The following is a 23,792-nucleotide window of genomic DNA, read 5'->3' on the forward strand; positions in this document are numbered from 1 at the left end:
TAACCCACCCAAAACCCTTTCACGTTGGCCGCGCCTTCAGCCACTTCTGGCAGGATGTAGAGGCGGCTTTCATGGTCTGGTGGTCTTCAGGGTATACCTGGCCTGGTGGATCCGCGCCTTCAGCCTCTTCTGGCAGGATGTAGAGGCGGCCTCCACAGTTGGTGCTGACCAGGTACCCTCTTTGTGGTGGAGAGCCAGGCCCCATAAACAGGCATGCTCTCTGGTTGCAGGTGAGCCAAGGCCCTATATACGGACGTGCTCCCTGGTTGCAGACGAGCCAAGCCCCTAAACAGGCTGACTCTGGTGGCGGTGGTGCCCTCTGGTGTAACTATTTACACTGCGAGAGTTTGTGGCTATAGCCAGTTCATAGCCTTAAGGTTCATGGGTTTCTCACATTAGTTCATGTGGGCACATGCTTAAACTTGTAAAACGTTGCAAAACAAACTTTTTCAAACTGGTAACTTCTATGCTTCTTTCTGTACTTTATGTGGATTCCTCCTCACCAGGGCTTGGGCCTGTAGGGCTGCGGCACCTGTTGCTTCCTTGACCTTTTTCTTCATCTGTGGTAGTCTCGTCAGTAGGTCCTTTGTCTTTTCTTTCTTTATCGCTGTCTTTCCTTTCTTCTTCTTTGGGACATGGTGCTACATCTAGCGCATACCAGCCTCTTTCTCCTTGATGCATGGTAAATTGCACTGTGTCTCCCATCCTTAGGTTTCTTCCAGGATGTCCTCTGGGCAAGTGGGCTCTGACGTCTCGTCTATTGACAAAAATGCCCTCTTTCATACCTGGTGCCACTATAAAGCCATATCCGCTCTTCAAGTTAAAGTCTTCCACAACTCCTCTACAAAGGGGTCCTCTGACCTGTGCTTTGGCTCTTCTCAGGAACCGTTTTTCTTCTAGGTCTCGGGCCGTGACTTCTCTCTGCTCTGGGGATGGCGGTGCAGGGAAAGACTGGGTTCTGCTACGGCGCCGTGTCTTGCGGACTGGATTCTGCGAGGTACAGCTTACAAGCTCCCAGGTGAGGCTTTTAGGCAAATCTTCTTCAGCAGACGGTGTCAGGTCTTCTTCATCCCAGCGGGAGTATGGCAACATCTCTGGCTCTGGGCATGGATCCACTGTTGGTATCTCCGAGGTCAGCTCCTCAGCCTCCTGGCCTCCTCTCCCCCTTAGTTCTTCTGAGCACTCCTTCGGTGGCAGTGCTGGGGATGGGCTTTCTTCAGCAGACCCAGACGGGGAACTCTTTGGCGTGGTTGCTGCAGGAGTTGTCGGAATCCTCTTGGGGGTGTGCGGAGGGAGCATGTACTGATCCACCATCTCCTGTGGGAACTTGGCCTCCATGTCAGCCTTCAGCTGCCAGTATGCAGGGTCCTCCCCCAGCGTGGGCTTCCTAGCAGGGACCTCCTTGGACTGGGGAGCGGTGGCTGCTCTGGCCTTGCAGGCCGGGGAAAATGATGATGCAATCTTATCTTGGCGGGCCGCGCCCGATATGGCGGCGGCCTGGTCTTGGCGGGCCGCGCCTGACATGGCGGCGGCCTGGTCTTGGCGGGCCGGGCAGGGCATCGCTGCGGCGATCGGAGCTTGGCGGGCCGCACCTGGCGGGGCTGCGGCCTGGTTCAGCACCTCACTTGCGGCGCGGACGAGCGTTGCTGCTGCGGTGGGGTCTCGGCGGGCCGGACTGGGCGTCGCTGCAGGGACCGGGTCTTGGTGGGCCGAGCAGGGCATCGCTGCGGCGGCCTGGGCTTGGCGGGCCGCACCTGGCGTGGCTGCGGCCTGGCTCAGCGTCGCCGCGCCGGACGCCTCTTCAGGGACCGCGGACGTGGCAGCAGGGGTCGGGGCACTCGCGCTGGCAGGGGCATCACTGGACTCACCCATCGGTGGCAGCATCGGGGTCTGAGTCGTCACCGCCCGGTCTGGCACTCGGCGCGCGGTTCTCCCCTCATAGGCCTGAACCGCCGCGGTCATCCACAGAAACTCCGTCCGTCCCTCTCAGATCAGCCTTCCGACCCTGGCCTCCAGTTGATCGCAGAACTCGGCGAGCTCCCGACACCACCAGGCAGCGGAGCCTGGCTCTGGGTCTCTGCATTCAGACGCCATTTTCTCTAGCAACAAGCTGCTGGCTTCTCTTCCGTTCCGCCGTCTCTGGACGCTTCCGCTCTCTTCACAAGCGAGGTCAGAACTCTGCAGGGGATCTCTGGGTAGCCACACCTCTTCGTGGGCGGTAACTTCTCCCAGCGCGGGCTGCTGTTGTTTTTCGGCGCGCTTTTCATGGTGGCAATATGGCGGCGCTTCCAATTTTTCAAGCGGACCGCCCAGGCACATGGTCACCTGTCTGGACAGGTCTAGTCCTTATCCTGTTCGTGACGCCAGATGTGAAGCCCCACAGGTGTTGTGTCGGTGCATTACCTTCAGGGACTCCACTCGGCTGGATCTTGTCACTGGTAGGAAATCTTCTATTTGTCGTGACACCACTCTCAGAATTGCGGTCAGTGGGGACCGCCACTGCAGGTTGAGGGACGCCTGGGGCTGATGGTGAGTGCAGTTAGTTGGAATAGCCTCCTGAGAGTGAGGCAAGCCCCAGGGCCCTGTGTAGGTGCGTAGTACCACAAGGCGCAGAATAACTCCACACACGCAGAATGTCTTTCAGGGGTTTTACTCACTTCAGATGGCAGGGTGAGTAACCCGGGCGTAGCTGGGATGAACCAGGCTGGAACCAGGTATCCTTCAGGCTGACTTCTGATGGTGACTACCAACTCGCCTTCCTTAGCCCTTAGTGGTTTGGGGTAACCCCGACTTTTAGTCCCTATGGGGGTCACCCAGGGAAGTTGCTGAAGCCTCTCTCCCCTTCGATTGCCGTTTGCTTGTTGCCTGGGCCAGATCACTCCAGCTGCTTGACTGTGAACTGTGGGCCCTAACTGTGGCTACGTGGCTGCGGCTTTTGGGTGTTGTGGTGTGGGCTTTGAGGGCCCCACACCGGCAGGTTTAGCAAGGAAAGGTGGATCTATCCCCGCTCCGGGATCTGCCGCCCGTTTGGGCCTGGTTCTCCCTAGCAGTCTCCTTACTTCCCACTCTGTGCTCTCTCTCTAGCTGGAGATGGGTTTCGGGTAGCACTCCTAGGTGACCGCTCTCCCCCGTCGGTAGCCACTGCGCGGACGCTGTCAGACTGCAACAGCCCCAGGGGTAGGGGTCTGCTCTCCTCGGAGCTCCCTGGACTCTGCACTGAACCGGCTCACTGCTCCTCCTCTCCTGTTCTTGCCTACGCCACCTAGCAACCAGACTCTCCACCACACCCCTTGAGAGGAGATGGAGGCTTTTGGCCCCCTCCACTATTCCAGTGGAGGTGAAGGCTTTTCCCCCTCCTGGGATCCCCAGGGGTCCTCTCAAAGGTACATGTGTGAGACCTGATCACTATGCGCCTGTGTAGTCACACCTCGGTCAGCCTTCTGGATTACCTGTATTGTACTGTCCCCAGCATGGGTGCAGTACTCAGTGGTGCCTGACCAGGTCAGGGGCGCCACATTACATATATGTGTGCTGCTCATTATTTAGTGGGACGGCACGCGGACCGATGTCACTGAATTGGGCTGTTCAGACGAGAGTTTTTTCACACAAATAATCCCATGTTTGTGTAAGAAAAAAATCCTACCATGCACTAATCTGTGCCATGTAACGGAGCAACCCACCTATTCAAGTCTATAGTTCCCGGGAGAAGTATCCCATACACATCATCCGCACCGCATCCGTATTTGTATTGGGCACATTGCAATTACTGTAATTTGATCTTGTGCTTTCATTAGCTGTGTATGTATAAAACAGAAGCCATACGGACACGGGTGACATGGATGACAGTACGGATGGAAGGGTCTCATGAACGCGTGTGAACTGCGCTTATAAACCTCTCTCCGCTGCATATAAGATCCCATACTTATAAAGCACGTCAGAGACCAGGTAGATGGCACAGTCACCGCCGTACCCCCATATACACACTGCTGTATATACTGCTATATACTGCGGGGCTTTTAGAAATGGTTTTCTAAGTCAGAAACATTCCTGTAAACTGAAGTGTTTCAGCACAATACAGATAACAGAAGGTCTGTATTAGCGCTGCGGTTAGTCAGGACGCGGCAGCTGCAGAACCTCTTCTCAGCACTTAATGTGGATAGGAAGCTGCAATACCTGGCTGTGCATTCTGCACCACAGACAAGGCGTTTATAGAGATCGAGCCCGAGGGCACAATCATAGGCACCGCTCCCCATCACTTATGTGGCAGCATACCTATGAAGCTCACCTGGCCGGTTCCACCCCCCAAGGATATGACAGTCCTTTCCCCCTGCAGGAGTAATCAGTCACTATGAAGAAATGTGCAAGCTCTGCACTCACATTGTGGTGCCTTATGCGATCACAATCCTCAGTGGCCTGTAGCACTGACGTCTGTGACTGCAGGACAAGCTGTGTACTGATTGGTGGAGCAGGACCAAGGATCCACTGCTGCTGCACCAATCAGCTCCTGCGTTCCTCTGCTGAGAGCGGGCAGAGCAGATCTCTACCTTCTGTTTTACGGTTTGTGACACTGATTTTGCCACTGGAGACAGAAGAGAAAGTTATGAGAAATAATAACAATTTTTACTATTGGATTCATCAGATGCCGCCCCCTCTAACAAGCCCCCTCAGGCACTGGCCTAGTGGTTACATTGGTCCTGTCAGAACGTTTATATATATGCAGAAGTATATACAGTTTGTTTACCATGTTGTGGCCATGTCAAGTTCTTTGAGCAATTTCCCAATCTCCTCTGCACTGTGTGTGTGAACATACCCTACCCTGGGGGTATACTCTGACATGACAGTGATGTGAAACTAAATCATTGTTTTCTTCGTTTATACAGAGAACATCATATCTACAGTATAGACTGACAGGGAAAGCTTCATCTCCTATTCTCAGGCTTCTGATCACATTATTCTTATTGTTACAGTTTTAAAAGACAGAAGACACCAGTTAGTAGAATCCTCCGGGAATACGCTGATCGTCCGCCTGTCCAATGTGACGAGGGCAGATGAGGGGGTGTACTCCTGCCTGTGTTACAGCTCCCCGCTGCAGACCAGGACCGTCCGGCTCGCAGTGTTGGGTAAGTGCATCTGTCACAATGAAACTAAATAACATATTTCCCCCTTTGCTGCAGACTTGATGTTGCAGCGCTCAGGTCACTTGTGACACCTTATTTCAAAACATGAAACTTCATACAACGTTCTTAAAAACACAACAAATAAAAAAAATAGTTCTGCAAATGAAGCCACAAAGCAACATCTCGACTTCATGGCATCTTGTGGTCACTGACACTAGAGACAAAGCTCCTGTAAGATGATGGCGGTGGAAAAGCACCTGAAGAAGTCTCCTCTGTCAGGACAAACAGCGGCATTTCACCAGCCCCTACACTGGTGGATTACACCCAGCGTCTGGAGACATGCCCCCTATAGCCGCTGCCTGTCCCATCCTGGTCCTCCCTTTCACTATCAGCAAACATATGGAAAATATTTGGTTTGATAAGTGAGGCATTTGTAAGGCCATGTGCGCACGTGTGTGTTTTGCATGCGTTTACACAGCGCTTTGGACTGCAGCGTAAACGCATGCGTTCTGCGTCCCCAGCAAAGTCTATGTCACTTGTGGATATTCCATGCGCACGTTGTGTTTTAGAACGCAGCGATTTGGATGCTGAAATTTGTGGCCGAATCGCTGCGTTCAAAAAAGCAACATGTCACTTCTTTTGTGCGTTTTGGATGCTTTTCCCACTCCGTCTATGGCAGAGCAAGCATCCAGAACGCATGAATTCTGCATCCATTACGCATTCAACATACTTCTAAAACGCAGATTTTCGGCAGCGTTTTGAAACACACATGCAGTGACAAAACACTGCAGAATATTTGTCACGGCAGAGCGCAACGTGCGCACATGGCCTAAAACCACCTCATTTGCTCCTTCATTTGTCGGCACGGTTTGACATTGTCCATAGCAATAGTAAATGAGCATGGGAATTGTTATAGCAACAGTAACCTAGCAATGGAAAGCCTAAAGAAAGTTCATAGCAACAGTTAAACTCAAGCAAGAAATCAGGGCTGGAATGCTCCAATACAAGACTGGACCCGGAACCAGCGCAGCGCAGCATTCTTTACGACACCAAGTGATGTAGAAACCTTTTATATTGTTCATAGCCAGGATGGGCCGGCCGTCAGCATTGATAGGGTCTGATTATGTTCCAGCTGCTCCCTCCTCACCTTCCTTAGAAGTCGTCAGAATTCCTGGGAAAGGCCTGAAGGAGAAGTATCTTCTCATCTGCTCTTCATCAGGCGGGCGGCCGTGCCCCAAACTCACCTGGCTGATCCATGACCACACAGAAGTGCTCGGTAAGACCCTTCATATCATTCACTGTGCGGATTTAGCCCCCAGAGTCAGGAAGAGTGCCCCCATAACAATGTGCCATAGCTCCACTAATCTGACCCACGGTGCCACCATAACAATGTGCCATAGCTCCACTAATCTGACCCACGGTGCCACCATAACAATGTGCCATAGCTCCACTAATCTGACCCACGGTGCCCCCATAACAATGTGCCATAGCTCCACTAATCTGACCCATGGTGCCACCATAACAATGTGCCATAGCTCCACTAATCTGACCCATGGTACCCCCATAACAATGTGCCATAGCTCCACTAATTTGATCCACGGTGCCACCATAACAATGTGTCATAGCTCCACTAATCTGATCCACAGTGCCACCATAAGAATGTGCCATAGCTCCACTAATCTGATCCACGGTGCCACCATAACAATGTGTCATAGCTCCACTAATCTGATCCACAGTGCCACCATAACAATGTGCCATAGCTCCACTAATCTGATCCACGGTGCCACCATAACAATGTGCCATAGCCCCACTAATCTGATCCACGGTGCCACCATAACAATGTGCCATAGCCCCACTAATTTGATCCACGGTGCCACCATAACAATGTGCCATAGCTCCACTAATTTGATCCACGGTGCCACCATAACAATGTGTCATAGCTCCACTAATCTGATCCACAGTGCCACCATAACAATGTGCCATAGCTCCACTAATCTGATCCACGGTGCCACCATAACAATGTGCCATAGCTCCACTAATCTGATCCACGGTGCCACCATAACAATGTGCCATAGCTCCACTAATCTGATCCACGGTGCCACCATAACAATGTGCCATAGCTTCACTAATCTGATCCACGGTGCCACCATAACAATGTGCCATAGCTCCACTAATCTGATCCACGGTGCCACCATAACAATGTGCCATAGCTCCACTAATCTGACCCACGGTGCCCCCATAACAATGTGCCATAGCTCCACTAATCTGATCCACGGTGCCACCATAACAATGTGCCATAGCTCCACTAATCTGATCCACGGTGCCACCATAACAATGTGCCATAGCTCCACTAATCTGATCCAAGGTGCCACCATAACAATGTGCCATAGCTCCACTATGTTCCTGGTGTCTCCACTATGTGGGTTTCCACCATTCTCTATTCTCCATGAAGCTGTTCCTGGAAATTGTCTCCAGTTCTCATGAATTCCTCTTGTTTTCTGAAGGTCATCACAATCGCAGGCTGAAGAGTGACGGGCGTTGCACAGCGGTCAGCAGCCTGCGGGTCAGTGCGGCGTCACATACATCGAAGGTCAGATGTGTAGTGAGGCACCGGACCCTGAATCCAGGAAATCTCACCGTGTCCTACAGCTTTCATACAGTATGTAAGTGAAAGATGTGACCGAAATCTACAAGGTACCAGGCCCCCCATGCCCACTCTGGTGCCCACCAAAGGAGAATATACTGTATATTGTGAGCAAAACCCTCACTCAAAATATCTGGCACTAGATATGTAAATCTAGTGAAATCATTGGACGATGCGCTCAGTTTCTCACCTCTGAAGTTATCAGTGTGATGTGTGATGGTTCCCAGCATTACTAGTTTGTTGAGTGATGGTTCCTGGAGTTACCTGTGTGATGGCTACCAACGTTACCAGTGTGATGTGTGATGGTTACCGGTGTTACCTATGTGATGGTTCCCGGCATTACCAGTGTAATATGTGATGATTACCAGTGTGATGTGTGATGGTTACCGGTGTTACCTATGTGATGGTTCCCGGCATTACCAGTGTAATATGTGATGATTACCAGTGTGATGTGTGATGGTACCGATGTTACCAGTGTATTGAGTGATGGTTCCCGGCATTACCAGTGTAATATGTGATGATTACCAGTGTGATGGTACCAGCGTTACCAGTTTATTGAGTGATGGTTCCCGGCATTACCAGTATGATATGTGATGATTACCAGTGTGATGTGTGCTGGTACCAGTGTTACCAGTGTATTGAGTGATGGTTCCCAGCATTACCAGTTTGTTGAGTGATGGTTCCTGGAGTTACCAGTGTGATGGCTACCAACGTTACCAGTGTGATGTGTGATGGTTACCAGTGTTACCAATGTGATGTGTGACGGTCACTCTCTGATCACTCTGTAGAGCTGTGTGTGATTATAACTGACACTTCTGCAGGTTCCTCTCTGCTTCAGCCTCCATCTCACAGGTAGACAGGGCTGCAATATTGTTGCAATGAAACAGAGCTCAGGGAACTGCAAAAAAAAGAAAACAAAGCAGGTTTCCAAGAAGACAAATGTCATTTCTCCTGCTCTGTCTGTTTCTTTTGTCACCCTGGTGACGCCCCTCCAAGCTGTAGTAATCTCTGGGGGCGGAGTTATCTTCCGGGCAGCGTCCGCCCCGGAGCCTGGAAGAGCTCATTTACATATAAGAAAAACATGGATTTCTCTGGAATAAAACATTGGATCGCAGATGGTGTCATTGTATTCAGCTGCCTGTGACCTGCTGCTCATATAGACGGTTCCGGAGGGACCATCCTACTGACAGGGTCCCTTTAAGCTGAGGGGGGCATCGATACTAGAGCCGCATCCCATCTGGCAGCATCATGAATACTCCTGGGTCCTCTCTTGTGGGTAGTGACAAGTTCTGTTCTCTGATGGGTTTTTTTCCATTTTCTTTTGAGCTGATTGTAATTTTTGACTTTTATTTCTTATAAATTGTTACAGCAGCAGACACAGAAGCACAAGTCACTGAGAGCAGCCGTCACCGGCCGTCAGGTGAGAGGAAAGGGGACGGCAGCATTTCACATAGAAAGCGCAGTCACTTCAGTGACGACTTTCCTTACCTGAATAAAAACCATTCAATGAAAGCCATGATGAAACTTGAACCGCTGATTTCATAGATGTGAATAAAAACAGACATCTGAATGGCCGGTCTGTTCCTCCGTTTCTGAGAAATCAGTGTTTGAATGTATGTAAATGAGGCTGGAGTGCCCTAGTAGATCTGAAGCCTCCGTCACTCCAGCTCTATTCCTCCTCCTGCATGGCTGACGGCTCCTAAAGGCCAGGGCCACACGGGGCACTAGTGCGATGCTCACATGACACTCGGCTCGCGCTGGCAGCACAGCAGGAGCCGAGTGTCATGCTAGTATCCCTGCGACTGAGGTCCAACCGTGCGAGCGGACCTCAGCTGCGGGGGGTGGGCCGGCATGGAGGAGGGGAAGGTGGGATTTCTCTCCCTCTCTCCTCCGTGGCTATTGCAATTCTCGCTCTGCATGCGCGGTACACCGGTGTACCGCGAGTGCAGTGCGATTTTTCTCTCGCCCCATTCACTTGAATGGATGTGAGAGAAAAGAGTCTCGCATTACACCCGCAGCATGCTGCCATTGTTGTCTCTGTCTGATTAGGGCTGAGAAAGTCGCTCATGTGCGCTGACACACAGGCTAGAATTGCTCCGAGTGGAATGCGATGTTTTATAGCACCGATTTTCTCACACCGATTTTCTCACACCGATTTTCTCACACCGATTTTTCTCACACCGATTTTTCTCACACCGATTTTCTTGCCGTGTGGCTTTGGCCTCCTGAAGTCACACAGCACAGACGCCGTCAGTCAGCCACAAGGAGGAATAGAGCGGGAGGGACAGAGGCTTCAGATCTACAAATAGCTCTTCAGCCTCATTTACAGGTCAGTGAAAACACTGATTTCTCCGCAGCAGGGGAACAGGCCGGTCATGCGCAGGTATTGCTGCACTTGTCTGTGTAACAGCTACATGTGCATGTAAATAGTTTGTGGGCTGAAATCTTACAGACAGAATTTAGTCACAATGATAACGCATGTATTTTCCTGTAACATTTCATGTTCAGATGAAGGGACCGACAAATGTGACTATTCTACCTGCCCTAGGCTTAGTCTGCAGTGCCTGTGATGAACACAAGGTGGCGCCATGTAGTTAGCAGACAACAACCCAATCCGATGCAATGTTACGCAGAAATCAGCGGGCGCCAGGAGTAATGACAATGATTAATTACAAATCTACAGAACAGGTTCACTCTGTGACTACTAAATAGCTTATAATGGCTACCGCACAGGGCAAGTGTGTCTCTAAGACAGTATCACACATGAGTGGATTAGATACATGGCTATGAAGGCAGATTAAAACATAACCGGATTGGATTACACAGCAGACAGTATCACACATGACTGGATTAGATACACATATCAGCAGACAGTATCACACAGGAGAGGATTAGATACACAGCTCAGCAGACAGTATCACACAGGAGAGGATTAGATACACAGCTCAGCAGACAGTATCACACAGGAGAGGAGTAGATACACAGCTCAGCAGACAGTATCACACAGGAGAGGATTAGATACACAGCTCAGCAGACAGTATCACACAGGAGAGGATTAGATACACAGCTCAGCAGACAGTATCACACAGGAGAGGAGTAGATACATGGCTATGAAGGCAGATTAAAACATAACCGGATTGGATTACACAGCAGACAGTATCACACATGACTGGATTAGATACACAGCTCAGCAGAGAGTATCACACAGGAGAGGGTTAGATACACAGCTCAGCAGACAGTATCACACAGGAGAGGATTAGATACACAGCTCATCAGACAGTATCACACAGGAGAGGATTAGATACACAGCTCAGCAGACAGTATCACACAGGAGAGGATTAGATACACAGCTCAGCAGACAGTATCACACAGGAGAGGATTAGATACACAGCTCAGCAAACAGTATCACACAGGAGAGGATTAGATACACAGCTCAGCAGACAGTATCACACAGGAGGATTAGATACACAGCTCAGCAGAGAGTATCACACAGGAGAGGGTTAGATACACAGCTCAGCAGACAGTATCACACAGGAGAGGATTAGATACACAGCTCATCAGACAGTATCACACAGGAGAGGATTAGATACACAGCTCATCAGACAGTATCACACAGGAGAGGATTAGATACACAGCTCATCAGACAGTATCACACAGGAGAGGATTAGATACACAGCTCAGCAGACAGTATCACACAGGAGAGGATTAGATACACAGCTCATCAGACAGTATCACACAGGAGAGGATTAGATACACAGCTCATCAGACAGTATCACACAGGAGAGGATTAGATACACAGCTCATCAGACAGTATCACACAGGAGAGGATTAGATACACAGCTCATCAGACAGTATCACACAGGAGAGGATTAGATACACAGCTCAGCAAACAGTATCACACAGGAGAGGATTAGATACACAGCTCAGCAGACAGTATCACACAGGAGAGGATTAGATACACAGCTCAGCAGACAGTATCACACAGGAGAGGATTAGATGCTCAGACAGTATCACAAATGACTGGATTAGATACACCGCTCAGCAGACAGTATCACACAGGAGAGGATTAGATACACAGCTCAGCAGACAGTATCACAAATGATAGGATTGGATACATAGCTCAGCGGACAGTATCACACATGATAGGATTGGATACATAGCTCAGCGGACAGTATCACACATGATAGGATTGGATACATAGCTCAGCGGACAGTATCACACATGATAGGATTGGATACACAGCTCAGCGGACAGTATCACACATGATAGGATTGGATACACAGCTCAGCAGACAGTATCACACAGGAGACGATTGGATACACTGCTCTGAAGATAGTATAAAACATAACCAGATTGGATACCCAATTCAGCAGATGGTATCACATCACAAATGATTGGATTAGATGGAAGTAAAATATATCTTTGTACCGTGTTAGCCAGTAGAGATAAAAAAAATTTTTTACCATCTTTTCAGTTAGCCATTAAAAGGTATCAACCACTGAGGACTTTCTGTTCTTTTTGTATAAATATGTGACTCTTCAGATTTTGTGTTATACCATGCCTGATGAAGAGACCTGAGTAGTCTCGAAAGCTGCAATTATTACCATCTTTTCAGTTAGCCATTAAAAGGTATCAACCACTGAGGACTTTCTGGATTAGATGGAGTTCACATGTCCAGTAAGGCTACTTTCACACATACGGTTTTAGCAGTGCGGCTCAATCCGGCTGTGAAACCTATGCAACGGATGCGTTGAAAACACCGCATACTTTGCATAAGTTTTTTACATGCGGCCCGTCCGGTTTTTGCCGCTTGCGGCATGCTACTGAGCATGCGCAGTGGACAAAACCGCATGTGGCGGCCGGAAGCGGTTTTTGACGCATCCGGCGTCCATAGGGATGCATTGAAAAATGCGGCGCAATGCGGTTTTTTTTGCCGGAGCAAAAAACGTGCCAGGGAACGTTCCATCCGACCGCCGCATCGCCTAAATCTGCCGCATGCGTCAAAAACCGGACGGAACGCAAGACCATGCGGCACAATGCAGCGCCAATGCAAGTCAATGCTGGCAAAAATGAAACCAGCGGCAAAAAAAAACGGTTTCGTTTTTTCAGCAGAGCGCCGGATTGTGCCGCACTGCTACAGCCGGATGTGTGAAAGCAGCCTAATCTTCCCTTAGATTGGATCCTGCAGAGATCCTTTGGGGAAAAAAGTTCTGCACAACATTTTGGCTGTTTTTAAATAACTGATTTCTGCAGGATCTGTTGTTTTAACATTGGATTCTAGGGAGGGAGGATCCATTAATGGATCGCTATTTATACACATCCATTTTTTCTTACAGGATCCGTTACAAATGGAAGACAAATAGCGATCAGTTACCTGATCCGTTCTCCATAGACTCAATTGTTAAAAAATGGATCCGGCACAAATCATTTTGCAAACGGATCTCTACTGGATCCGTTTTAATGGATGAACACAGGACATGTGAATGAGACACAGCCCAATATCAGGCCTAGTAGGATTGGATACATTTCTCAGCAGACAGTATCTCATTAGCAATCAGGCTTAGATACATTTGCTCATCATTACTCTGTCTACATGTTACCATAATGATATAAAAAAAAGTTTGTTTAAAACAACTGAAGTCCTCAGTAGTTGATACCTTTTAATGGCTAACTGAAAAGATGGTAATAATAGCAGTGAAGTGAGTCGCGCTATCAGCGATGACGTCACTCAGGTTACCCGCGGCCACAAATCTCAGTGGGAGGACTTCTGCTGTGGCCGCGGGTAACCTCAGTGACGGCACCGCTGATAGCGCGGCTCACTGTGGTCACTCGGGATTTGTGGTCACCGGTGAGACCATCACCGGTGACCGAAAATCAGGCCACGGCACACAGACAGAGCAGCGGGATGACAATGAAGTCGGGTGAAGTTCATCCGACTTCATTCTGATCGTGCGGCTCTGTCTGTGTCTGCTGTCAGCGGCCATTCAGCTCTGCTACATGGCTCTGTCTGTGTCTGCTTCATGGCCGCTGACAGCAGACACAGACAGAGCCATGTAGCAAAACTGATTGGCAGATGACAGCTGCTGAGAAAAAAAACGGATCCCATAAGCATCAAACACGCATTGCACATGCACTGCAATCATGAGAAAAATCTCAGGATCGCGGTGCAGTTGCATTGCACAATGATCTAAAGGGGGCTTTACACGCTGCGACATCGCTAATGCGGAGTTGTTGGGGTCACGGAATTTGTGACGCACATCCGGCCGCATTAGCGATGCCGTTGCGTGTGACACCGATAAGCGATTTTGCATCGTTGCAAAAACGTGCAAAATCGCTAATCGGCGACATGGGGGTCCATTCTTAAAAATCGTTACTGCAGCAGCACACATCGCTCCGTGTGACACCGCAGGAACGAGGAAGCTCTCCTTACCTGCCTCCCGGCTGCTATGCGGAAGGAAGGAGGTGGGCGGGATGTTACGTCCCGCTCATCTCCGCCCCTCCGCTGCTATTGGGCGGCGGTTCAGTGACGCTTCAGTGACGTCGCTGTGATGCCGCGCGGACCGCCCCCTTAGAAAGGAGGCGGTTCGCCCGTCACAGCGACGTCGCCGCACAGGTAAGTATGTGTGACGGCTGTTGTGCGGCACGGGCAGCGATTTGCCCGTGTCGCGCAACAGATGGGGGCGGGTACCCACACTAGCGATATCGGGACCGATATCGCAGTGTGTAAAGTAGCCTTAACGTGAACTAAAATCGGCCGACTTTTTTTCATGCAACTCGGACTGTTTTTACACGCATAAGTGTGTTTCTAGCCTTACTGACTGGCTACACTGTGGTTTGCTTTCATAGAGTGTGGTAATTGCCTCCAGCCTTCCTATTCTCTGCACTCCTGGGTCACAATGGGTTAATGCACATTGCCCGCAGTTCGGCTGAACCCCCATCATTTTGCTCTCGGAGTCAGGAGGGAGCTGGAGACATGTCAGCGGTCAGCGCAGGGAGCCGGGTACAGCATTAGTGATAATGGTATTGGCATCACAGTCAACTCGTACATTTATAGAGTGAAATTGCTTTCATTTTCTGTAAATGTGCTTAATCCCAGCTGGAGGGGCCCAAACCACCTGGAAACAATCAATGGCGGAATGAGAGCTGAGCACCTAGCGCTGGCGCTGAACCCAGCCCGCTCCACGCCGCTAAATCAATAGCGACACAGCGCTTAGTGCCTCCAAAACAGCCCTGCTTCTGCATTTCACATTGGCCACTTTAGGAATTAAAAAAAGCCCCCGAGACGCAGGTGACGCTTTGTGTGAGAAGCCGCTCACAATACGGAGGTTTTATTACAGCCGCGGCGATCTTCCCGGAACAAAGTGGAGTGAAATTTTATACCATTATCAATAATGAAGCAGTCAACAGGCGACAAACGGAGCGAATTCTGCGCATCAATCCGCAGCTCAGCGGTAATGAGGTCCGGCGATAGCGACCCACAACCAGGTCTGCCGAGATTTCAGCACAATCGATGGCAAATCCTTTAAACGCTCATCGGACCGGGCCTGAGGGTTTTCAGTGCAACTTTCCTGTACAAATCGAAATAACACATCATGAATGGTAGAAACGGCAGATTGAAAGCAAAGTCCAGCAAATCCCAGAAATCTCCCCAAGTCCAATCATCATATGTCTAAAATCTCATTCAAGGAGTCGGATTTTACAGAGGAAAATAAAGATGCACAATATGAAGCCGGGGACGAGTGCACTCAGGGACGTCAATCAGCGGAAAGCCAATAGGCAACAGCGCCCCTTGTGGTCGGACACTAGCACTTGCCCCAAAATGAGCATCCGATGGTCCCACCTTGCGCATTTCGCTGCTTTCTCTCCTTTTCCTCTTGTACTTTCCAGATATTTAACCGCCATATTATTCGCTTTTGCATTTACTCTGAGAGCTTAAAGTTCAATTAAATTAATTTGTCATAAAACAGAATCCGCCTTTCATGTGCATCACCTTTAATATGTGCCAGACGGGGACTTGAATGTGTCTAGACCGGGCAGATAAAAGGGCCTCGCTTCCGATGACAGCCGCAAATGGCAGATTGCATCCAGTAATTGCTCAGTTGAAGCAAATAATTAGTAAATTAATTGAAAGTAATTTTGGCGGATCACAGAGCAGCGCTGCAGCGTGACGCAAGCGCCGATCAGCAGGAATTACCGGTGCCGAGAAGTCCCCGGTGTCATCACTGTGCAGCATTACACACAAGTGTCCGCACCGCACAGGACACACATTCCCGGGACGCTTCACTTTGTCCTGATCCAGGCTCCTCCTGGCTTATGCTCCAGTCACATAACAAGCTGCAGCAGAGCTCACATTTCCCACATATTCTCTGCTTGATCAATGTCTTCATTCTGTCAAGTCACCTGTTGTACAAAACATTTACTTCTGTGCCCACCCAACCTCCCCAATATTCTAATATAGGGGTCCAGACAGCGGGATAAGTGTGTATAATTATTGTATTGCAGATGCTGTAACATGGACGCCATCTACAGAGGAACACACAATCCAAGATGGGAAGGCGTCAGGAAGAAAGCGAGAAGATGAAGCCAGAGGTGACCATCAACTCTCACTCTTCTGCCAACTGCCCTCTTGCTCCTCCTCCTCTTATCTTCCACCTTTCCTTTGTCCTTCCTCCTCTTCTCATTTTGCTCCTATTTCCTTTTATTCTACTCCTCATCTACCTTTCCTCGTGTTCCTCTTCTTCACCTTCCACTCCCCTCCTTTTTTTTTTTCTTCCTTGTTGTTGCTCCTCCTCTTCCTCTCCTCCTTCCTTTAATCTTTCCTCTTCTTCTTCGTTCTAATCTATCCTTTCTTCCTACTGCTCCTCCACTATCTTTTCTTTAGCGTGAACACCTCTGTTTTTCTTCCTTATTTTATTCTCTTCTCTTGATCCTTTAATTCCATTTTTCCTTTTCTACTTTTCTCATCTTGCCTCTCCTCCTCACCTCTTGCTGCTCCACCTCACCACTTCCTCTTCCATTGTTGCTACTCCTCCTAACAACTCTTGCTCCTCCTCTTCCATTGTTGCTTTTTCTCCTCACCTTTTGCTGCTCCTCTTCCACTCTTCCTGCTCCTTCTCCTCACATCTTGCTTCTGCTCATCCACTCTTGCTACTCTTACATTGTTGATCCTCTTCAACTCTTGATGCTCCTCTTCCACTCTTGCTGCTTTTCACCTCTTGCTTCTTCTCGTCCACTCTTGCTCCTCTTCCATTGTTGCTCTTCCTCCTCACCTTTTGCCCCTCCTTCTCACCTATAGCTTCTCCTTGTCCACTCTTGCTCTTCTTCCATTGTTGCTCCCCTTCCACTCTTGCTTTTCCTCTGCCATTGTTACTCTTCCTCCTCACCTCTTGCTCCTACTCATTCATAATTGCTCTTCCTCCACACTTTTTGCTGCACTGCCTCACCTCTTGCTTTTCCTGTTCCACTCTTGCTCCTCCATTTCCATTGCTGCTTTTGCCTCCTAAATACTTGCTTCTCCTCATCCTTCTAATCCTCTCTTGCTCCTCCTCTTCCAGTCTTGGTGCTCCTTTTCCACTGTTGCTTGATCCTCTTCCTCACCTTTTCCTCTTCCTTCTCTTCCATTTTGCTCCTCCTCTTCACCTTTTGCTCCTCCTTCACCACTTTCTTCTCACATTGGATCACCATCTTCTATTATCGCCTCCTCTCACCTCTTTTGGCTCTTTATCTCTCTCCTATTCCTCAAACATTCAAATATAACATTAGCAGAATTTCACAACCATTATTTCAGCCTTCTGAAATTTTGGAACACTTCACATTTTGCTATTTTTGTATGTTTCTCAGTACAAGGAACTTCCTCATCACCTGCAGATACGCCTGATGTAAACCCGGCAAATGCATCCAATGAAACATCATTCTTCGGTATAGTCCTGGCAATAATGGAGGATTTCCTGATGATTATTGTCCACAAATCAGTTCTATAACATCATATCTTTATGTATCATTTTATAGGAAATGCCACCGCTGCTGAAATCACAAACAGAAACGTGACAGATGGAGCTGATGTCAGTGTGACCACAGGTAGTGACCAAGATATGGCCCCCTACACTGGAGACACATGGGGGCTTCCATTACCCTGTTAGTTCAGAGTCTACATAAACTATGACCAATCCGAATAAATATTATAGCAGCACAGAGTGTTTCAGCAGTGATATTTCCAAGAAGAAATGTAGGTGATGGTGTTAGTGAGGACTGGGGTTTATGTAACAGGGTCATGATATGAGAAGGGAAAGGAAACATGCAGGAGGTCATCGCTGGTCAGTGGAAGGAGCAGAGCCCACAGCAGCACGGAGTATTTCAGCAATGTCGGTTTTCTGTTCTTGTAGGAGGCATATTGGCCACATGTTCTCTCTGTTAGGTCTTTACTGATTTTTTTTTTTAAATATATATATATATATATATATTTATTTTTTTTTAGAAGTTCTGACATTTGCTTCATTCTCGGAAGGAAATTCCTTGGTCATTACTGATGTCACCACAACCAGAAATACTAATGACACCGCAAAGTATGGTAAGTGGCCAAAATCCCAAAGAGAGCAGTGGTTCAACCCTTTCTAGGTTGGGTCTGCTTTAGGGAAAGCTGTGTGACCACCAGTATGACTGTCACTACAGCTCTTCCCTAGCTCAGTTACTCTGTCCCGATCATGTGTGGACACAAGAGGTCCTGATCACCATACGTAATGTGCTGTATTGTAACAGCCGCAGAGCTATATTTGAGCACCCCCTTTCCCTCCAGGTTCTGTAGGTGCTGAGATTTCTGCCCTTGTTTTTCAGATGTGGAGTCCAGGAGGGAATCTCACCGCAACCTCATCCTGGTCCTGGTGTCTCTGATGCTTTGCATCTTGTTGGTCATTGTGCATCTGTTCCTGATAAAGCTGAGAAAAGCCCATTACTCCTGGAAGAAAGGTGAGAGATGCTGGGAGCTGCCGCATAAGACAGACTCATGTATCCCATAAACCTACAGAATAAAGGGGGAACCTATAGCCGGGGTATCACTAATAATAACAACACCGCCACCTGCTGATAGAAGGTAGAAACTGACATTATTGGGCTGCATGCAGGTACAGTTAGATCCAAAAATATTTGGACAGTGACTGAATCTTTGTGATTTCAGCTCTGCAGGCCGCTATTTTTTATTTGAAATGAAACAACTGAGATGCAATTGAAGTGGAGACTTTCAGGTTTAATTAAAGGGGTTGAATAAAAATCCATGAAATGTTTAGAAATTGCAGCCACTTTTCTATAAAGTCTCCTCATTTCAGGGGATCAAAAGAAACTGGACAAAATAACTATCACAAATAAAATGTCCATTTTTAACCCTTTGTAGAGAATCCTTTTCAGACTGAAGTCTTTCTGCTGTGGATATCACCATCGCTGGTCTCCTCCAGTGTGAAGCTTCTAGCCATGGACATCACCATCGCTGGTGTCCTCCTGTGTGAGGCTTCTAGCCCATGGATGTCTCCATCGCTGGTCTCCTCCTGTGTGAGGCTTCCAGCCATGGACGTCTGCATTGCTGGTCTCCTCCAGGTTGAGGCTTCCAGCCATGGACATCACCATCGCTGATCTCCTTCAGTGTGAGGATTCTAGCCATGGACGTCACCCTCACTGGTCTCCTCTTGTGTGAGTCTTCCAGCCATTGACGTCTCCATCACTGATCTCCTCCAGGCTGAGGCTTCCAGCCATGGACGTCACCATTGCTGATCTCCTCTAGTGTGAGGCTTCCAGCCATGGACGTCACCCTCACTGGTCTCCTCCTGGGTGAGGCTTCCAGCCATGGACGTCACCCTCACTTGTCTCCTCCTGGGTGAGGCTTCCAGCCATGGACGTCTCCATCGCTGGTCTCCTCCAGGTTGAGGTTTCCAGCCATGGACATCACCATCGCTGATCTCCTCCTGTGTGAGGATTCTAGCCATGGACGTCACCCTCACTGGTCTCCTCCTGCGTGAGGCTTCCAGTCATGGACATCTCCATTGTTGGTCTCTTCCTGGGTGAGGCTTCCGGTCATGGACGTCTCCATCGCTGGTCTCCTCCAGTGTGAGGCTTCCGGTCATGGACGTCTCCATCGCTGGACTCCTCTAGTGTGAGGCTTCCGGTCGTGGACGTCTCAATCGCTGGACTCCTCTAGTGTGAGGATTCCGGTCGTGGACGTCTCCATCGCTGGACTCCTCTAGTGTGAGGCTTCCGGTCGTGGACGTCTCCATCGCTGGTCTCCTCCAGTGTGAGGCTTCCGGTCGTGGACGTCTACATCGCTGGTCTCCTCCAGTGTGAGGCTTCCAGCCATGGACGTCTCCATAGCTGGACTCCTCCAGTGTGAGACTTTGCCGCCTTTATTGTGGAGACTTCAGTTGTTTCTTCTTTGAGGCTTTCTCCTTAAACTTTGTCTTAATCCTGTGAAATGTAGCTCGATGGAGCTGAGATCTGGTGAGGACATGGCCATTGCAGAATATTCCTCTTCTTCACTTTTGCAGGATGTTTTTGGTCTTTGTCCATCTGTCTATAAAGCGCCATCCAATCCTTTCCGCATTTGTAGGAATCTTACAGAAAGTCTCGCCCTGTGCACTGCAGAATTCATCACTCCACTGTATATAGTCAGAATATTATTTATTTTGCTTGGTTATATAGCACCATAATATTTGGCAGTACAGTACTTTGTAGGCATTATTTTCAGTGTCCCTATTGGGAGGAAACTTGTAGAGAGAAAGTCCATACGAAACACAGGGAGAACATACAAACTTCTAGCAGCAGTACCCCTACATGAGCGTGATTTCATGCTGGTAAATATCTCCATATGAGTTATTACTACGATCTTCCTTGATTTGTCCTGCAGGTTAATATGTAATTAACAGGAGAAAGTATCTGACAAATACTGAATACATTGTTAGTTTGCAATTTTTTTCTATTCATACATCAGCACAGGGAGGTTATTTATGTCAAACGTTTAAACTTTTAAAGTGATTTTCCAAAATCCTAAGTTATCAACTATCCATAAAAGATAACTTGCTGATAACTCGGGGTCTGACCTCTGGGCCCACAAGTGATTCCACAACGGGGACTCCAGAACCATGAAAACACGGCTCTGCAGAGTCTTGCCTTAATTTTTAGCCCATGCTCGACCTCTGCTTTACTCAGTGTCTATGTGAAAGGCAGAAATAGTGGAGATTGTACTGTTTTCTCCAGCAGTACCATAGACAATCAACGGAGTGGAGGTCGAGCACATTCAGATCTGCTCCTTTATTGAGTCACACCTGGCCATCGCTGGGGATGTCTGAGGTCCAACCCTCAGCCTAGACTATGGATAGGGGATAATTTGTGATTTTGGGAAATCCCTTTCTATAAGCCACAACATTAATTTGTACCCCAGACTGAACAATTATCAGATATCAGACCAGACATCTAAATTCAGACCCAAAGAATAAGAAAAATAAAGAAATACATTTTTCGGAGACTGCTCATTGTTCCCAATTTTTATTCATGGAGACTGCTCCCTATGTTCCCCTCTTTTTATACAGACTGTTCCTTATGGCTCATTTCTATTGCACAGACTGCTCCCTGAGCTCCATGTTTTCTCACGCAGACTTCTCCCTATGCTCCATCTTTCTCATGCAGACTTCTCCCTATACTCCATCTTTCTCACGCAGACTTCTCCCTATGCTCCATCTTTCTCATGCAGACTGCTCCCTGAGCTCCATCTTTCTCATGCAGACTTCTCCCTATACTCCATCTTTCTCATGCAGACTTCTCCCTATGCTCCATCTTTCTCATGCAGACTTCTCCCTATGCTCCATCTTTCTCATGCAGACTGCTCCCTGAGCTCCATCTTTCTCATGCAGACTTCTCCCTATACTCCATCTTTCTCATGCAGACTTCTCCCTATACTCCATCTTTCTCATGCAGACTTCTCCCTATACTCCATCTTTCTCATGCAGACTTCTCCCTATGCTCCATCTTTCTCATGCAGACTTCTCCCTATGCTCCATCTTTCTCATGCAGACTTCTCCCTATACTCCATCTTTCTCATGCAGACTTCTCCCTATGCTCCATCTTTCTCATGCAGACTTCTCCCTATGCTCCATCTTTCTCATGCAGACTTCTCCCTATGCTCCATCTTTCTCATGCAGACTTCTCCCTATGCTCCATCTTTCTCATGCAGACTTCTCCCTATGCTCAATCTTTCTCATGCAGACTTCTCCCTATGCTCCATCTTTCTCATGCAGACTTCTCCCTATGCTCAATCTTTCTCACGCAGACTTCTCCCTATGCTCAATCTTTCTCACGCAGACTTCTCCCTATGCTCCATCTTTCTCACGCAGACTTCTCCCTATGCTCCATCTTTCTCATGCAGACTTCTCCCTATGCTCCATCTTTCTCATGCAGACTTCTCCCTATGCTCCATCTTTCTCATGCAGACTTCTCCCTATGCTCCATCTTTCCCATGCAGACTTCTCCCTATGCTCCATCTTTCCCATGCAGACTTCTCCCTATACTCCATCTTTCTCATGCAGACTTCTCCCTATGCTCCATCTTTCTCATGCAGACTTCTCCCTATGCTCAATCTTTCTCATGCAGACTTCTCCCTATGCTCCATCTTTCTCATGCAGACTTCTCCCTATGCTCCATCTTTCTCATGCAGACTTCTCCCTATGCTCCATCTTTCTCATGCAGACTTCTCCCTATGCTCCATCTTTCTCATGCAGACTTCTCCCTATGCTCCATCTTTCTCATGCAGACTTCTCCCTATGCTCCATCTTTCTCACGCAGACTTCTCCCTATGCTCCATCTTTCTCACGCAGACTTCTCCCTATGCTCAATCTTTCTCACGCAGACTTCTCCCTATGCTCAATCTTTCTCACGCAGACTTCTCCCTATGCTCAATCTTTCTCACGCAGACTTCTCCCTATGCTCCATCTTTCTCACGCAGACTTCTCCCTATGCTCCATCTTTCTCATGCAGACTTCTCCCTATGCTCCATCTTTCTCATGCAGACTTCTCCCTATGCTCCATCTTTCTCATGCAGACTTCTCCCTATGCTCCATCTTTCCCATGCAGACTTCTCCCTATACTCCATCTTTCTCATGCAGACTTCTCCCTATGCTCCATCTTTCTCATGCAGACTTCTCCCTATGCTCAATCTTTCTCATGCAGACTTCTCCCTATGCTCCATCTTTCTCATGCAGACTTCTCCCTATGCTCCATCTTTCTCATGCAGACTTCTCCCTATGCTCCATCTTTCTCATGCAGACTTCTCCCTATGCTCCATTTTTCTCATGCAGACTTCTCCCTATGCTCCATTTTTCTCATGCAGACTTCTCCCTATGCTCCATATTTCTCATGCAGACTTCTCCCTATGCTCCATATTTCTCATGCAGACTTCTCCCTATGCTCCATATTTCTCATGCAGACTTCTCCCTATGCTCCATTTTTCTTGCATAGACTGCTCCTTATGTTTCTCTCTTTTTATACAGACTGCTCCCTGAACCCCATTTTTCTCCCACAGGCTGCTCCCTACGGTCCCCTCTTTTTATAAAGACTGCTCGCTATGCCCCATTTTTCTCATACAGGCTGCTCCCTACGGTCCCCTCTTTTTATAAAGACTGCTCGCTATGCCTCATTTTTCTCATACAGGCTGCTCCATATGGTTCCCTCTTTTTATACAGACTGCTCCCTATGGCCCATTTTTCTCATACAGGCTGCTCCCTATGTTCCCCTCTTTTTATACAGACTGCTCCCTATACCCCATTTTTCTCACACAGACTGCTCCCTATATTCCCCTCTTTTTATACAGACTGCTTCCTGTGCCCATTTTTCTCACACAGGCTACTCCCTATGTTCCCCTCTTTTTATACAGAATGCTCCCTATACCCCATTTTTCTCACACAGACTGCTCCCCATGTTCCCCTCTTTTTATACAGACTGCTCCCTGATCCCCATTTTTCTTGCACAGACTGCTTCTCGCAGCAGCTGGGGTTTTGGCAGCC

General features: G+C 48.5%; 1 protein-coding gene across 5 annotated transcripts in view; it reads left to right on the forward strand.

Annotated features, from left to right (window-relative positions):
- Positions 1–23,792, forward strand: part of CRTAM (cytotoxic and regulatory T cell molecule) — a 48,189-nt gene that overhangs the window by 21,351 nt on the left and 3,046 nt on the right. For 3 of the 5 annotated variants that reach the window (XM_075327898.1, XM_075327899.1, XM_075327902.1), the window contains 9 exons: positions 4,968–5,120; positions 6,250–6,393; positions 7,622–7,780; positions 9,131–9,181; positions 16,264–16,350; positions 17,602–17,679; positions 17,770–17,838; positions 18,236–18,328; positions 18,592–18,723. In XM_075327898.1, the coding sequence (XP_075184013.1) occupies positions 4,968–5,120; positions 6,250–6,393; positions 7,622–7,780; positions 9,131–9,181; positions 16,264–16,350; positions 17,602–17,679; positions 17,770–17,838; positions 18,236–18,328; positions 18,592–18,723 (966 nt within the window). The remainder of the gene's footprint in view (positions 1–4,967; positions 5,121–6,249; positions 6,394–7,621; positions 7,781–9,130; positions 9,182–16,263; positions 16,351–17,601; positions 17,680–17,769; positions 17,839–18,235; positions 18,329–18,591; positions 18,724–23,792) is intronic. The other 2 variants (XM_075327900.1, XM_075327901.1) reach the window with 2 other exon arrangements.

The sequence above is a fragment of the Anomaloglossus baeobatrachus genome, chromosome 11, assembly GCF_048569485.1.
Source record: "Anomaloglossus baeobatrachus isolate aAnoBae1 chromosome 11, aAnoBae1.hap1, whole genome shotgun sequence".
In the NCBI taxonomy this organism is placed as follows: Eukaryota; Metazoa; Chordata; class Amphibia; order Anura; family Aromobatidae; genus Anomaloglossus; species Anomaloglossus baeobatrachus.